This window comes from Hibiscus syriacus, unplaced genomic scaffold (assembly GCF_006381635.1).
Source record: "Hibiscus syriacus cultivar Baekdansim isolate YM2019G1 unplaced genomic scaffold, ASM638163v2 tig00112523_pilon, whole genome shotgun sequence".
NCBI classification, from domain to species: domain Eukaryota; kingdom Viridiplantae; phylum Streptophyta; class Magnoliopsida; order Malvales; family Malvaceae; genus Hibiscus; species Hibiscus syriacus.
Window position 1 is genome coordinate 498,787 of NW_024063355.1, and position 15,495 is coordinate 514,281.

A 15,495-nucleotide genomic window follows, 5' to 3' on the forward strand; every position below is an offset into this window, starting at 1 on the left:
CAAAATACCGCTTGAATCTGCAAATGCAGAAGAGGAGACCAGAGCTGGGGTTTGGAAATTTCTTTTCCGAGGGTGTTGTCGTAAGTCCACTTTTAAAGGTGGCCAATGGGAAGCTTAGTGGGAGATGATGAAACTGGAAAGGCAAATTGGATTGAGAGTAAAGCTGAGCTAAGACTCATCTAAGCTACTTAAAGCTCGACCCTTTAAGTATATTAAATACAGAAAAATAATGAGAAATGTATCACTGCAATCCATGTAAATTAAATATAAAATGGTATATGCAATTGCGGTGGCTATCATTCGGGAATCGTGACACCGAAGACCATACCATACCAGTCTTCTCAGTTCACACTGATTAATTTATGGGTAAATTATATATTTAGTACCTAAATTATCAGTTTTAGTTTATTTTAGTATTTAAACTTTTAATTTTTAATAAAATTACCTAAAATTTATTTTTTATTTCATTTTAGTACCCATAATCAAAATTTAACATTAATTTTAAAAAAATTGAAAGTTTAGGTACTAAAATGGATAAAATTGATAGTTTAGGTACTAAACACATTAAGTTTTTATCGGTAGGGAACTAAAATGAAACAAAAACTAAATATTAGGTATGATTTTAAAAAATTAAAAATTTAAATATTAAAATAGACTAAAATTGATAACTTAAATACTAAATGTGTAATTTACTATTAATTTATTACGGGTCTCCTCAATTCACACTAGGGGTGACTATTTCACCTTGATCTGATTTGATTTGATCGGTTTAGTTTCTTAAAAATAAAGCTAGATTTGAATTGAGTTACGTTTTTCTTATGTGTAGTCGATTCAAATCAAATTCAAATTTAGAATAAAAATATTTGAATCCGTTATAATACTATAAAGGGGTGTTTGGTTCAAAGATTGTTGGATTCTCATGGGATGGGAATCCCACATTCACATGTTTGATTGGCCGAGAATCTCATTCCCGGTAATGTTTTATTACCAATAGTAGATTTTTTTGGATATATTATCGGGAATTTCATTACCTCCTTTCCTTTAGGTATTGTAACATTATCGGCGTTTTGGACTAAAATGCCTTAAAATTTTTTTTTTCTCAAAAATATCATTCTTCTGTCATTGAATAATAAAAATTCTACGAAGGTTAAATTACAAATTTATCCTTAAATTATTTTAGATTTACAAAAAAAAATCTATAATTAAAATTTTATATGAAGTTAAGGGGTTAAAAAATTTTTTTACCCTTTCATTAAACTTTTTTTATATTTTTAATTTTGTAAAAAATTATAAAATATATGATTTAATTTTTTAAAGAAAATATATAAATATTATGAATTTAATTTTTAAGAAATATATAATATTTATAATTTGTAATATTATACAATATATAATAAGGACAATTTGGTTAAATATACATTCCAATAATCTTTTATTTCTTTAACCAAACACGGTAATCTTACATTCCTGCTAAACCAACCAAACACAAAATACAACATTCTCAGTAATTTTATTCCCTGATAATCTTTTATTCCCACTGATAATCTTACATTCCGTGAACCAAACGCACCCTAATTATTTTTATATATTTAAGGGATATCTTTGGTTATTTTATTTTTCTAATTAAATTTTTATTTTACCAAATAAAAATAAATTTATATAATTTTAAGTCAAGTTGAGTTGAGTGCAGACCTAAACCTAAAATCACATCAAATTTTAAGCTAAGTGAGACATTCTTAAACTCGAGTCAAATCAAATGCGAACAGAAAATTTTATTTTCAAATTAAATTATACTAACTAAAAATCTGATTGAACCTGATTCGTTACCATCCCTAATTCACACTGAGCTTGGAGTATTGACTTTTGTTTTAGAAAACTTGATCAATGATTAAACATATAAGTATATTCCATTATATATCCTTTAATATAATACATAAATAACACTATTAATCAAATTAAATATAGTTTATAAAATTTAATTTGTTTGAGATGTTGATGTAGTGGGGGATCAAATCTGATGAGTATCTTATCAAAAGAATCAAAGCTTGCTGGCAGACTTAATATAAGCAAAACCTTCACATGTTAATTCTCAATAAGACTCACAAGCATCATGCTCTGCACTAAGAAAAGGAACCCTATATAATTAATTTTGAGCAATGCAATCAATTATTGCAAGCATCATTAATTAGTGTACAACTGCTGCAAAAGACAACCTTAATCTGCACTTGACTTTCTTAATTGTTGTGTCCTCATCCTAATGTTCTCTTCCAAAGAAGTAAAATACCTTAATTATTTCCATTTCAAAAGTCATTTCTTATTTCTCAAATATTTAGTTAGATCTATCCTAAGTCGGGTAGTCGGTATGACCCGGCAGGGTCCGGATCGGTCCGACATTAAACTGTTCATCGGTAGATAAAACAACTATCTAAGACAGGAAGATTTGTTATATTTTGAAGGACAAGCCGAAGGAGCTATTTATGCAACCTTGCTTTAGTCTTATTGGCTATTCATGCAGTCTGGTATCTTGTCCACAGAAAATTTATCAGGTACATCGATAGTGTATCAAATATAAACTATATCTACTTTCCATTACTTACGGCGAGTGATCGGCACGGTTCGCCCGGTCCATTCTCGAACGAATGCTTATTTACAATCTGCAATGGATGAAGAATCATTCAAATCTTTTAAGTGAAGGAGCTTTGAGGTTACTGTTGCTTCACTCAGAGTCTCAGACAACAGGGCAGCCTTTAACTATGATCCCTTGAGCAGTCGGGCAAGAAGCCAACGGACAATGATCCGAACCACCACCACCAACTAAGGCCAACATGCTCCATCCCTAAGCATAAGTAAAGTACCCCCCATGAAGGCCAGTCCAGCATCAAGTGCACCGGAGAGCACATAGTTATGGCGACTCCACCAGCTACGATAGTATCTATAAGCAATAAAACCAGATGCAAATGCAATAAGAATCCAACTGGTGTAGTTGACAGCAGTGGCGGCGGCATATCGAGTGTTGCACCAAAGAGCACAGGAAAAGTAATAAGTTTTATCCATGGCTTGTTGGGAAGGCCTTAGATGCAATCCAAACAAGGACAGGAGCTGTGGCCCAACTAAGAAGAACCAGTTTATATTAGAGTAGTAGCCAAGATCGCCAAATATTCTTCTAGGTCCTATCAGGCCCCAGATAACCGAGGCATCGTAAAACACGTGATCACCGGGACAGTCCACGGGCTGCCCGATGGAAGCAAATCTCTGTTGCATATATCTGGAACCGTATCATAAGCCACCACGCTTTCCGAGATGCTAATGCAGCTATTATCGTACCACCCACCTGATAAGAAAATCATACCATGAGGGGACGGACAAGCTATCTACAGGAGGAAACATCTTAAAAAGAGCTGCTTTTCGCCCCTTGTTGTTAGTAAGGAAGTATCAAGAGGTGAACCTGAGCTATGAACATGGATCTCGGAGGAATCTTCATGTAGTGGCCAAGTTTGAAGTCTTGCAAAAAGGTAATCCCTTGTTTCAGACTTATGTAACCATACACTTTAAAAGCCATATTTGCAACAGGGTACCCTGGGTATATGTAGCCAATGATATATTCTGTAATCACATTCAAACCTGGTGTCTTCAAAAGAAAATTTGCCCATGTTAAACTACTGAAAATCAAACTACAGAATACATGGTGAAATCAACTAGCTATTTGTCAGACGATGAAGAAAAAGCACGGATACTCCAAATAATCATATTCTTACACAAAACACTAGTTTCTGAAATAGCAAGGCTATACCTGATTTGTTGTCGCGGTAATAACTCCGACAGGGAGAGTGAAAAAAATGGCTAGACCACAAGCTAACAAAACACCCCACCATGGCAACTGGAGTTGATCACTGTAATACCGGCATATAAATATGGTTGCTACAATGTTCACTACAAGGATGCACGTAAACCACCATTCAGGTTTGCTTGTATCTTCTCATCAGCTTCGTATGAACATCCATCCTCTTCTCTTGTAAGGAAGACTTGCTTAGGTGCCAAATTTCTCTGCACCATTAATATAAGTCGCTTTTAACTTACTGAACATACTAAAATGACAGATATCAGTTTATGTTCATATGCATTCAAAGAGCAAAGCCTATAGGCCAAGCGATTTGATCTAAGACTCGTGATGCATACCTCCCATGAAAAAAGGATACATGGACAACAGTGGCTGCCAAGCAAGCAAAGCTAACACCATAACATGGCAAAGAATGCTGAGATACAAAGGACCTCACGCTTATATGCCGCCATGTCAATGTGGAAGTTTCGGTCTACGATCGCCTCTATATTGTAATTCTGGCCGGTAGAAGTGAACAAGCCGTCTGAAAATATGGGGAAATTCTTTGCTTTGAAGAGATTGAGACAATAAGCAATGGGGGTGATGATATAAGTGATGAGACAAAACCGGCGGCAATGTTACGGTTGCAAACCAAGGACTAGCAAGAGGACTTCCAAGGTAAGAGGATATGCTGGACCAATCAAATCCAATGGCACCAATACCCAAACCACGAAGTCCTGAACCTAACTGGTGTGCTAGGACTGAAGGTGGAAATAACCAGCAAACCCAGGAGAGGGAAGTCAAGTTGGGAAAAGATATCCTGGAAGTACATAGTAAGCAAACTGCAGGTGAAAGCTATGAGGAAAAACTGGTTTCTTGTCAATCTGCCCTTGGCTCTTTCTTCTTTCTCGTGTAATGCCCTGTAATTCAATTTCATTGAGTTTGCAGCAATTCTAGTACGAGGACGAAGCTCATGGAAGAGATGCCGTTGACTCGGATGGATAGAAAGATGTTTGCTTACCTGAAGAGGGAAACTTGGACTAGATTTTGGGGCCACCACATGGCGGCTGGTTCCACCAGTATCGTCGGAAGATGCCAGCCCAGCCGAAACCGAGAACCTGCGTGGTGAAAACGACGAGCAGCGCCAAAGAAACGACAACCTCCTCTTGTAAAAGATCTTAACGGCGGTGACTAAATGAATTGCGTAGACATTTCCCGCTCCGGAATTGGCGAAGATGGTGACAAGGACGTGCTCCTTCACGTTAAACGGGCCGGGATTAAGAGTAAACTGAAATTTCCGATCTTTGAAGAAGACTCCATCGGGAAGCGTTGCTGCCATGAGGTGGCCGAGAGGAACCACCGCGATCTGGGCGGAGATGGAGGTGATGGAGAGAGGCTCTCGACGGTACTTGAAGAATTGGTTGAGAAAGGAGAGGAGGAGGCAAGCTAGAGTGCCCAGAATCCACGTGCGGAACGTGAGAACAGGGAGTGAGGCATCGTCCGAAGTAGGGACCGTGAGAGCCACTTCCTCGATCGGAGAATTCTCGAGATCGTCCGGCGACGGCGGAACTGAACAGGATCCATCGGGTTGGTTTTGAGTGGAAGGAGACTTTTGAACTGCCCATGAGTCGATCGGATTGGATGAAAGTCAGAAGAGAAAACAAGGAAAATAGTAGCGGCATATAGAAGTAAAGAGAGTTGAGATGGCGTAGAGTCTTACTGAGAGGGGTGGTTATATCTTGTTCAGTTGCGGTTGTCATCGCCGGTAACAGTTTCTCCGATTTCCCGGGATAAATTTGAAACGTCGAATATTCGAAGCTCGAAAATAAGGACAGACAATGATTTTGTCTAAAGCTTAATGCGGCTCTTAAAATCCTAATCGTTGATTTTTTTCGTTGATTTTTTTTCTATTGATGTTGTCATTTATTACGCTATTAAAATCCTTTTTTTTCCCTTTTATGTTTGTTTCAATTTGATGCATCTTACCACTTCTACGACAAGATACATTTTGAATATGGCCATGTAAGAATAATTTGCTATGGTTTGGATTGTCGTGTTCCATTTTTCAGGTGCAAAATTCATGCATAAACACATTAGATATTTTACTATGTTCAAGTCAATATTAGATTTTTCAATTTTAAAAAATAAATATCAAAGATAAAATATTCTTAAAAAATGAATCAAATTAATTATTCAATTAAATATTAAAATATTTTTTGATATTATATCTAATCAATTAAAAATTTAATAATCTAAATAATCCATCGCTTAAAATTTAATGATATCCATGATAATGGTATAACTTATCTCAATTGAGAGCGATTACATAAATACCACCCATAATGCAAATAAATGATTGGTTGGGCGGTTGTCCAATAATGCAAAATATTATAATATTATAAAGAGATGTATGGTTGTGATGAGCAAATGTCTAGTTGTTCAAGTTTATAAATAAGGACGTGAACGTTGTCATTCATGACGCTATTAAAATCTTTTTTTTTCTTCAATTCGATGTATCTTACCGCTTCTACGATAATATACATTTTGGATATGTCCATTTAAGATTAAATTGTCAATGAGTTGATCGGAGAATTTTCGAGATTGTACCCCGATTACATGATACTACTTTATTAAGTCCCTCGATTATTAGAAGTTACAAAAAAGTATTTTGATTATACAATGTTGCTTTATTTAAGTTCATCTACTGTTAAAAGCTACAAAATAGTCACTTGACTATTAATTATGTTCCATACTCGTCATTTTCCGTTAAAAATTGGTAGTTGTCTAAGTTGAACGCTAACATGATGACTGAGATATGATAGTCATTTGAGATTCTGAGGTCATATTTTATCATATCGCATTCAGAAGGTTAATGTTCAACTTAGAATACCGTCAATTTTTAACATAAAAGGACAAGTTTGAAATATAATGAATAGTTGAGTGACCATTTTATAACTTTTAATAGTCAAGTGACTCAACAAAGTAACACTCTATAATAGAATGATCATTTTATAACTTTTAATAATTTAAAGATTTAATGAAACAATATACTATAGTCAGGGATCATTTATGAACTTAACCTTAATATGTAATTTTAATTCCGTCTTTAATTGATACATGGATGGAATGAGTTGACATTATACACTATCGATGTACCTCATAAATTGTCTGTGGACAAGATACCAGACTGCATGAATATATATAGCCAGTAAGAGTACAAGGTTCTCATGGTTGCAAATTAAACAGGAGACACGTGGGATTATTAATTAGGGTAAATTATACATTTAGGGTCTAAACTATCAATTTTAGTCTGTTTTAATATCTAGACTTTTAATTTTTTCAAACCTATACCTAAAGTTTAGTTTTTTTTTTCATTTAGTATCCGCCGTTTAAAAATTTATTTTTTGTTTCATTTTAGTATACTCTTCAAAATTTAACATTAAGTTTCGAAAAATTAAAAATTTAGGTACTAAAATAAATCAAAACCAATAGTTTAAGTACTAGACGCGTTAAGTTTTTAACTGTGATTTATTAAAATGAAATTAAAACTAAATGTAAGGTATGATTTTGAAAAAAGTTAAAAGTTTAAATACTAAAATGAACAAAAACTGATAATTTAAATACATAACTTGCAGTTTACCTTATTCGAATCGCTAATCGCAGCAACGTGAACAGAATGAGTAACAAACCATCACCATTCACAACTCTTTTGGCTTGTCCTCTAATATTGCAGGCTCTTGCACCTTCTATTTCCCATTTTTATACCTAACCCTTTCTCATTCCAAGCAAGATAACCTCCTCCCATGTTGGCCACATTCTTAAAGCCCTGCAACATCACCCGAGTATCGTTAATTACTGCCGGCCGTCCGAAACTTCGAGGCTCTAATCTTGAGGGACTGACGACATCAGAGACAAATTTTAAAATTTTAAGTACGAAAATAGATTTTTATGATAATCGAATAAACTCACACATTTAAGAAGGTCAGCTGTTGCATGAAGGGATCTCACCCCACTTTGGCAGTCCTGTGAGAAAAAGGAAAGCACTTAGCCGACCTTCAACTCCCACATCGTTTATATAGAGAGAAAAAAGGCAAAAAAAGATGAATTCGAACTTGGAAATTACCACTATGAGAGGATCTTCCACCTTGCAAAAAGATGAAACCTCCTTCATGAATTCAGGGTTCTTCACCATACCTTCAGGTGTGTTGAACATGTACGGGATATTAAGGATCTTCTCTGCTTCCACATGTCCCTTCTTATATTCTTCCACTGTCCTGTTGTTAATTGAAATGATTCTCAAACATGAATTTAAAGGAACAAAGAACTGAACCGAACCCTGTTATGTTACCTGACATCAATATAAACATTAACATAACCAGACTGAATCAAGTGTTTTGCTTCAACAACATCAAGGGTAACAGCTTGTGATCCTGAGCTGAGATATGGAAGAAGAAAAATAAAAGAAACAGCAAGGGAAGAAGACAACCAGAGAAATCCCCATATCAAAATTTTGCACTTGTTTCAAGTAAAAACATCACCTTTTATCCAGAGAACCCATGGAGACTCTTTATATGTTTATTTCTCGGTGAAGATGGAAATATGTGCTGGGATTTGCTCATTGTCATACTCGATCATGTAGGAATGGAATGGTGAGTCAGGATAACGAGTTGTACGGAGTATTATGAACTCCTACTAAGCATCTGCCAATAACATTTTGCCACGTTACTCAAGTCTAACCAAACGCTGATGCATAATATGTGATGATTCGACATCTTCATAATACTGTCACAGCTCTTCCACGTCACTGTTCTTTGTTTTTATTCTTTCAGCTTAATTGATTGTTGGTTAGCTTGTACATTCCTTTTCAATGCTTGCTCTTCTTTCTTTAATACTTTGCAGGCTCTTCACGTACTCCTCAGATTCTATCTTTTTTGGAACTGCTAGGTCTTCCTTATTAAGAATGCTCAGAAAAGGCAATACCTTTGATGCACAGCAATGGCAGACATAGAGGATGTGATGTTTGGTGGTGGTTCACTCAAAATGACCAAAATGGCGTTCAAAGCGTACACTTTTTTTCCATTTTAAGCTTATCTCGTTCAAAGGAAAGGTAATCATGCACCTTTAAAGGCACAAAAATATATGTTTTTTCTTTTACTTTCTTGAGTCGTTCACTTTAGTTCACTAGCTGTGAACCATAGGTATTCAGTTCAAATCCAGTAGAAAAAGGAAATGATATATAGCTCTACACTTTACAATCTGGATTTTGTCCTACAAGAAGAAAGGAAAAGAAAATAATTGCAGCAAAACCAAAGTGGATTGCGGTAGATGGTTTGGTTGAAGCTGAGTCTCCGGTGGCAAAATTTGATAGCCAGTTACTGGCCTCTTCAGCCGCCTTAACGGGATCGTGATCCAACTCGGATTCAACTGTGGTTCCGGTTGAATTCGGACCGAGAACTTTCGAAGTTTGCAAACTTCATCAAAGTTAAATGCCACATAAATATCTATAGCAACTATCAAATTGTATAAACAATCAAGTTTTTGTTTTGGAAATTTACCTTGGACCACTGGGACAGAAAGTGATGGTATAGTCAGCCCCGGTGCATGTGAAAGTGCTGCTGGCATCATCAAATGCATAGCTATAGGATTTGGGACAAGCTGCCTTGAACTTCCGAATACATGGATGGTTTACAAGCAGCTGGACTACTGTAGGCATCTTTACAGCAGTACTCCGGGTTCCCGAAGGCGTCACAGGCGCTCCTACAGGCGCCGCCCCCGTTGATTCTAAGCTCGGATGGGCACTTTTTGTTCAAATTCGTCACACAGCCGGTAATGGCACAGTCTCCTGAGCCTCCACTTCCTTGCACAAGCAAAGGCAAGTTGTAACCATCGACCAGGCTGACGTCATAGAAGTCCGGTGCCCCTGAACCGAGAGTAAACTCGGCCAAAGTGGCTGGCGGGGTTGCCCCTGCTCCATTGCATTCAACTTGGCCGGAGCCGCAGTCACCAGTAGTGCATGATCCGTGACCGGAGTCATCAAAATCGCAGCCTGTTCTGCCCCAGAAGCGACCGGACCACCCGAAGGAGCTTCGAAAGAACGCGAGCCGCCTTTTGCGAGCTCAAAGCCTGTACTTTCTAGTTTTGGGCTCCCTGGATTAGCTAGAATTCCAGGCCATATTGTGTGATGACATCTATTGATGAATGTGAAAGTTGCAGCCGTTGAACCTGAAAAATTAATCAGAGGAAAACAGAGAAACAAGATTCAGAAAACTTTACGAAATGCAAACAAAACAACCCAGATTCAGAAAAAGCATATATCCCCCATTACCTTGTCCAAACAAGACAAGAACAAAGCTCAAGATCATGATAATAGAATGGTGATAACAACAGAACCAAGCCATGGAAGACTTATCTAAAATGAAACGCTATGACAGTTAAAAAAGAAAGGAACTTGGATTAAACAAAGCAGATTTTGAAAGTGGTGCAATGCAGTTGAAGGGTGTTCAAGGAAGAAGAAGAACAGGAGCCAAGCAGTTGAGTGCTGGTAGTAGTGGGGATTCTAATTGTGTGCTCTTCTTCTCCTATATATATGCAAAATCTTGGGTTTTAATTATTCGTCGACTTCAACTCGATAAGTATGAACACATCATGGTTGAGATATTTCATAAAGAAAATCGATTCGAACTTTAAATTTCGGGTTTCGAGTCAAATTCGAGCTTTAGTCAGCTTAGTTCTACTTGGTAGTAGACATGCACTGATGACCACCTCATTGTTATTTCTCTGCTTCATTGGCCCCTCGTCCTATTAACTAGCTTTTCCTTTTTTTTTCATTTTTATATTGTAATGAAATGCAATTCCAATTGTGAAAGCCAACAAGTTTTCCCATAAAGCAACCTGACAATTTAAGCAAAAACATTTTCTTGCATACGACAACATGTTTTTATAAGCTTTATTTAACTTCCAAACCAAAAAAAAATCATATTCTCATTGAACACTCTCAGATTACACAGCAGCATCCTATTTAAATCCCAACTTGTGCAAATGAACAACTTTGTGGCTAAAAGTCTGGCCGATTAACAAAAGTAGATGGTGTCCACTAATGGCAAAAAAAAAAACGTAGTAAAGACAGCATATTTCTTATAATAATGGCTTAAGCACTTAATCCTCAACTTGCATGTCTAATCCCATCTTAATCTGTTGTCTGATGCGACCAAGGCGACTGGAAAACTGTATCTTGCAAGAACAAAGCATGTTCTTCGATCAAATTAGCAATGTGCATTAATATACGATCATAACTTGATGAAACTTATCATTAAGTGCGTATCAAATTTATAAGCAGAATCGGTGTGTATATATATTAGTTCCGTCACCATCTCCATGGATGTGCGGTATGCCGTGTAGATAAGATTTTTTCTTTTAAAATCGTAGACCACTTCGTCTACCTTTTGCTGCATTTTTTTTCCTTTTGGTAATCCATCGTTCTTTAATAAAGTTTTAGTGTCATCGTTTATCATGATTTTTATAGCAAAAAACAATCTTTTGGGAAAAAGTTCTGCTTGAATCTGTTTGATGTAAATAAATTGATTACAAAGTAGGGATAACGGTAGCGATGACCTCTGGATTATAACTAGAGATGGTGAGAATACTCGAATCTGACGGGTTGTGACTCCATCTAATCCTGTAGGGGCATTTTTTTTTTTGAAATTTTGAGATTCGAAGAAGGGAGGGTTATATAATAAGTAGGTTCAGGGCGGGACGAGATCAAGGTTAAGGTGAAAAATCACCAATCTAACTCGATTCAATATAAACCCTTGTATATATAGGTGTAGGATCCTATTATACTGTGTGAAACTTTTTTAATTTTACACGTCTTTAGGATTGTTGGATGAGCAAATTTAAAGGTTGAGATTAATATTAGGAAATGAGATATATTCACTCAAAAAATAAGTTGTATATATATATTATTTAATATTTTAAATATTTTTATTTTTAGTGTTAAAATATGTTATTTAATTATTCAAATATAATAAATTATTATAAAATATATTATTTTATTATTTTAAATAATAATATTCAGGTTGGATCGATTTAGATTAGGATCAAGGTTTTATTTTAAAAATTGGGGCAAGACGGGATCGAATATAAGTTTTATATTTTCGGATCAAGGTCAAGACAACAAAAAAAAAACCGACTCACCACTTCCCGTGCCCACCCCTAATTATAATAGATCATTTGATGTAATATTTGTATTAAAAAAGTTGATTTTAAGGTAAAATCAGTAAAATATTGTTGTTTGAAAAAAAATCTTATTGGTCAAAAGACCGATGTGGGAAATGGAAAAGGCAGTGTAACATGAGGCCCCTCCTTTAGCTTTGCCTTACCAGAAAATGGTATGGGTTGAAGGCTCATGTGTGTTTATTTATGCTCTGCCTTTACACAAATTCTTAATTCATTAACATGGGCTAGCTTTGCTTTAGTGTGTTTATCGTCTCAAAATTGTCCGTTACCCTATTTTTGCAATAAAATAATTCCTTTTGAGGATAAGATCACCAACTTTGTTGATAAAAAAAGGTTGTTTGAACAAAATGAATGCACTCACATGTGCATAAAGTTAAATGCATTGCCCTTGTGCTTTTTTCTGAGAGCAAATTAGCATCCCCGGATGCTCTTCATTAGTTTCATTTTCTCGTCTGAAGCGGTATCGACTTGTCGGAAGGACTCGAACCCGAATCTTCAAACACAGAGGTACAATCTGCGGAACAGAACATGTCGGAGTCGATGTAATCTTCAACAGCTGGTCGACAATGAGCTTACTAGCATCAGTTAAGCCAAACTTCAACTTTCTGGAATAAAAACAAATAAACAAAATTCAAAAGCTATTGCAAAAGACATATAGGTAATATCACCAAGTCAAAGTACTACATATGATGTATTGCGAGACCTGTAAATCTATGTACACTCCATTCGAATCATGAATACGATGATGGGGTATCGTAGAAGCGTACTTTCGGTTTCACCGGATGGGTGATTGAATCAATGAAACCTCCTTGAACCTCTAGATGGATACAATCCCAATCTACTTTTGGCCTCTTGTAAAAGCATGCTTTCGGTTTCATTCTGGACCATGCTGGTTTGCTTGGACGCCCATTCGAGCACCGAGAGGACTTCAGCTTGCGTGAGTTCGTCGCTGTCGGGTACATGGTGGGTAATGTAGCACAGGAGAAGTAATGCTGGGAGTTTAACAATTTGTTCCCCGAAATATACAAGCTGGACCAAATGCTTTGCACCTCCTGCACTAATGATTGCCTTGGAGTAATCAAGATGCAAATAGTTGTCACTGCAAACGAACTTGGTAAGTGCAATTGCAGCCTCCTTGGAAATATCAGCAAAAGAGCTTTCATCCAGAGTTTAACCAAAGGGGCAATCATTCTTGTCTCTGCTGCTCGAAATGTCCTAGCCAAATTACCGATGGCCTTGATACAAGGAATTAGCGGTTTCGAATCAGCCTGCTCGGTAATCTTCAAGAGCTGGTCGACAATGAGCTTACAAGCATGAGAATTGGGCTTGAATGCAGACCTTCTCAATTCAGAATCCAGCTCTGCCACAGCTGTAATCTCCATCAATGCCATAGCCGAATTAAATTGCTCGTCTTCAGTTCCTTTTTCTAACAAAACCGCTAAACATAGCAACGCTCTGGACTCGGTTATGCTCCTGCAGATAATTGAATTCCCCTTAGCAAGATGCCATAAAGCTCTAGCTGCCATTGCTTTCATATAAGCCTTGGTCGCAGGAACTTCCGATTCCCTTCCCGTAGTATTCATCCCCGAAACCGAACCATTCCGCTGATGCATACAATTCACTTGGTGAGTCTGGTGATCTTCATCGGCAACATTTTTCACATTATTCACATTCGAGTTATTACTACTCGCCATAACGAGAGCTCGAACTGATGTGGCCTTGTTACAGGCAATTGCATATCTACTATGTTCTTCAATCATTTCAAAAGCCAAATGACTAACCAGTAATCGGATTATATTATGCTGGGCAAGCAAATCTTGGCATTTGGGATGCAAACTCAGACACCGCCCACGCAATCACGGCTTGAACTTTCATTGGACCTTCTTTGAAGATTTTCGCAAACACCGTGCAAACTCTGGCCTGGATCATGTTCTCAACACTTTCGGGGTCCAAGCCAAGATGCCCAATTGCTCTGGCGGCGTTTTCTTGACCTTCCACTGTCCCTTCTTTGACTAATTTCAATAACGGCGCAACCCCTCCTTCTTCTATAATCAGTTTCCCGTTTCGATCATTGTCTCTGGCCAGTGAAACAAGCGAAGCAGTAGCTTCGGACCGGTTGTCTAGTGAACCGGAGTAAAGAATCGCGATCTGTTCCCAAATTAGGTGCAGAATAGGATCGATAGAAGCGATCGGAGGAAGGCCTAAGTACTCGTCGTCGCGACCGTCGGTCGAAGCTGAGACGCGGAGAAGCCAGGAAACATCGCCGATCGAGTTCTCAAGCTGAGAAGACGTTTTATGGAAGGCGGCAGCAGGGATGATCGTGATCACGCGCTTCATAATGCCGTTGGCACGGCATTTGAGGACCAAAGAGAGGGCTTTATCGAGGATTTGTTCAGTCTCATCGATAATGCGGCGCGTGGGACGTACGTAGAGCTCGGAACTCGCACGCTCTGCTCGTCGGAGCAAGCCAGCGAGTTTTTCCGTCTTGGATATGATCTCCGAACACTCTTGCTTGAACGAAGCCGCTTCATCCACCGCCTTCGTTATTTGGTCCGCTAACTGAATAGACTTCGCCAAGATTTGTTTTACAACATCCGCCATCATAGGAACCAAGAGATAATTAAACGAAAGCTCGATCTTTGTCGAGTTTTGGGTCTACGATTCTAGGGAAAGGCTCGATAAGCGGAGGAAATTTTACCTTTGAACAGGATTCAGCTACACTTTGAATATAATCGGTCTTTGAAGCAGAAAGGAGAGATTGTTTTTCTCCCGTGAATTGGATGAAGGAGATTCGAAGACTAGTGCACTTCATCCAGGATCGGTCATCGTGTTCACGTGGTTTTGATTTTCACAATAAAAATGTTCGTTGTTTTTACTCAGTCCTTGACTTTGACAATTATCAAAAGATAATTCATATTTTAGTCCTTGTATTTATCTGTTTTTTTTTCATATTAGTATCTGTATTATTTTATGCAAGTTAATACTTGAACTTGTTTACTTTTCTTACATTTGTACCCAAACTTGTCCTTTGGCCTCCCACTTTTTTATGTTAAATTTAACCATTAGCACGAACCGAGTGACCTCAATGATAAATGAATTGTTGTTATTCCTTGAGTTATCGGGCTCAAGCACCAAGAATGCTAAGGGTGTGAGAGTTGAATGTTAAATGGTTGAGAGATATTTTTGAACATATATCGCCTTGTAATTAACCCAGATTAATAAAAAAACTAACCATTAGTATTAAGGGTAAAGTATACAGATGGTCCCGATAATATGGTGTTACTTTTTTGAGTTCATTGACTATTAAAAGTTACAAAAATGATTTAATCAGATGGTATTATTTTGTTGAGTCACTTGACTATTAAAAGTTAAAAAATAATCACTTGACTATTGATATGTATCAAACTCGTCTTTTTTTCATTAGAAACTGACAACCATCTTAA

General features: G+C 37.1%; 1 protein-coding gene and 3 pseudogenes across 1 annotated transcript; all 4 read right to left on the reverse strand.

Annotated features, from left to right (window-relative positions):
• Positions 1 to 14,874, reverse strand: part of LOC120181268 — a 26,175-nt pseudogene extending 11,301 nt beyond the window's left edge.
• Positions 2,584 to 5,817, reverse strand: LOC120181266 (annotated as a pseudogene).
• On the reverse strand, positions 7,478 to 8,504 carry LOC120181269 (thiosulfate sulfurtransferase 18-like). Its single transcript, XM_039186436.1, has 5 exons — positions 8,356 to 8,504; positions 8,166 to 8,252; positions 7,941 to 8,091; positions 7,787 to 7,840; positions 7,478 to 7,643 (listed from the first exon to the last, which is right to left on the reverse strand). The coding sequence occupies exons 1-5, from the start codon at positions 8,373 to 8,375 to the stop codon at positions 7,539 to 7,541; spliced, it is 417 nt and encodes a 138-aa protein (XP_039042367.1). The 5' UTR covers positions 8,376 to 8,504; the 3' UTR covers positions 7,478 to 7,538.
• LOC120181387 lies at positions 9,060 to 10,215 on the reverse strand (annotated as a pseudogene).
• Positions 14,875 to 15,495: the final 621 nt, after the last annotated feature.

Bases quoted from the DNA above. Each gene is read 5' to 3' on its own strand.
- LOC120181269 (XM_039186436.1), bottom strand. From the start codon at position 8,375: ATGGGTTCTCTGGATAAAAG. The intron at 8,253-8,355 runs GTGATGTTTTTA...TCCATATCTCAG, and splicing joins ATGGGTTCTCTGGATAAAAG to CTCAGGATCACAAGCTGTTA. The intron at 8,092-8,165 runs GTAACATAACAG...AATTAACAACAG, and splicing joins AATGTTTATATTGATGTCAG to GACAGTGGAAGAATATAAGA.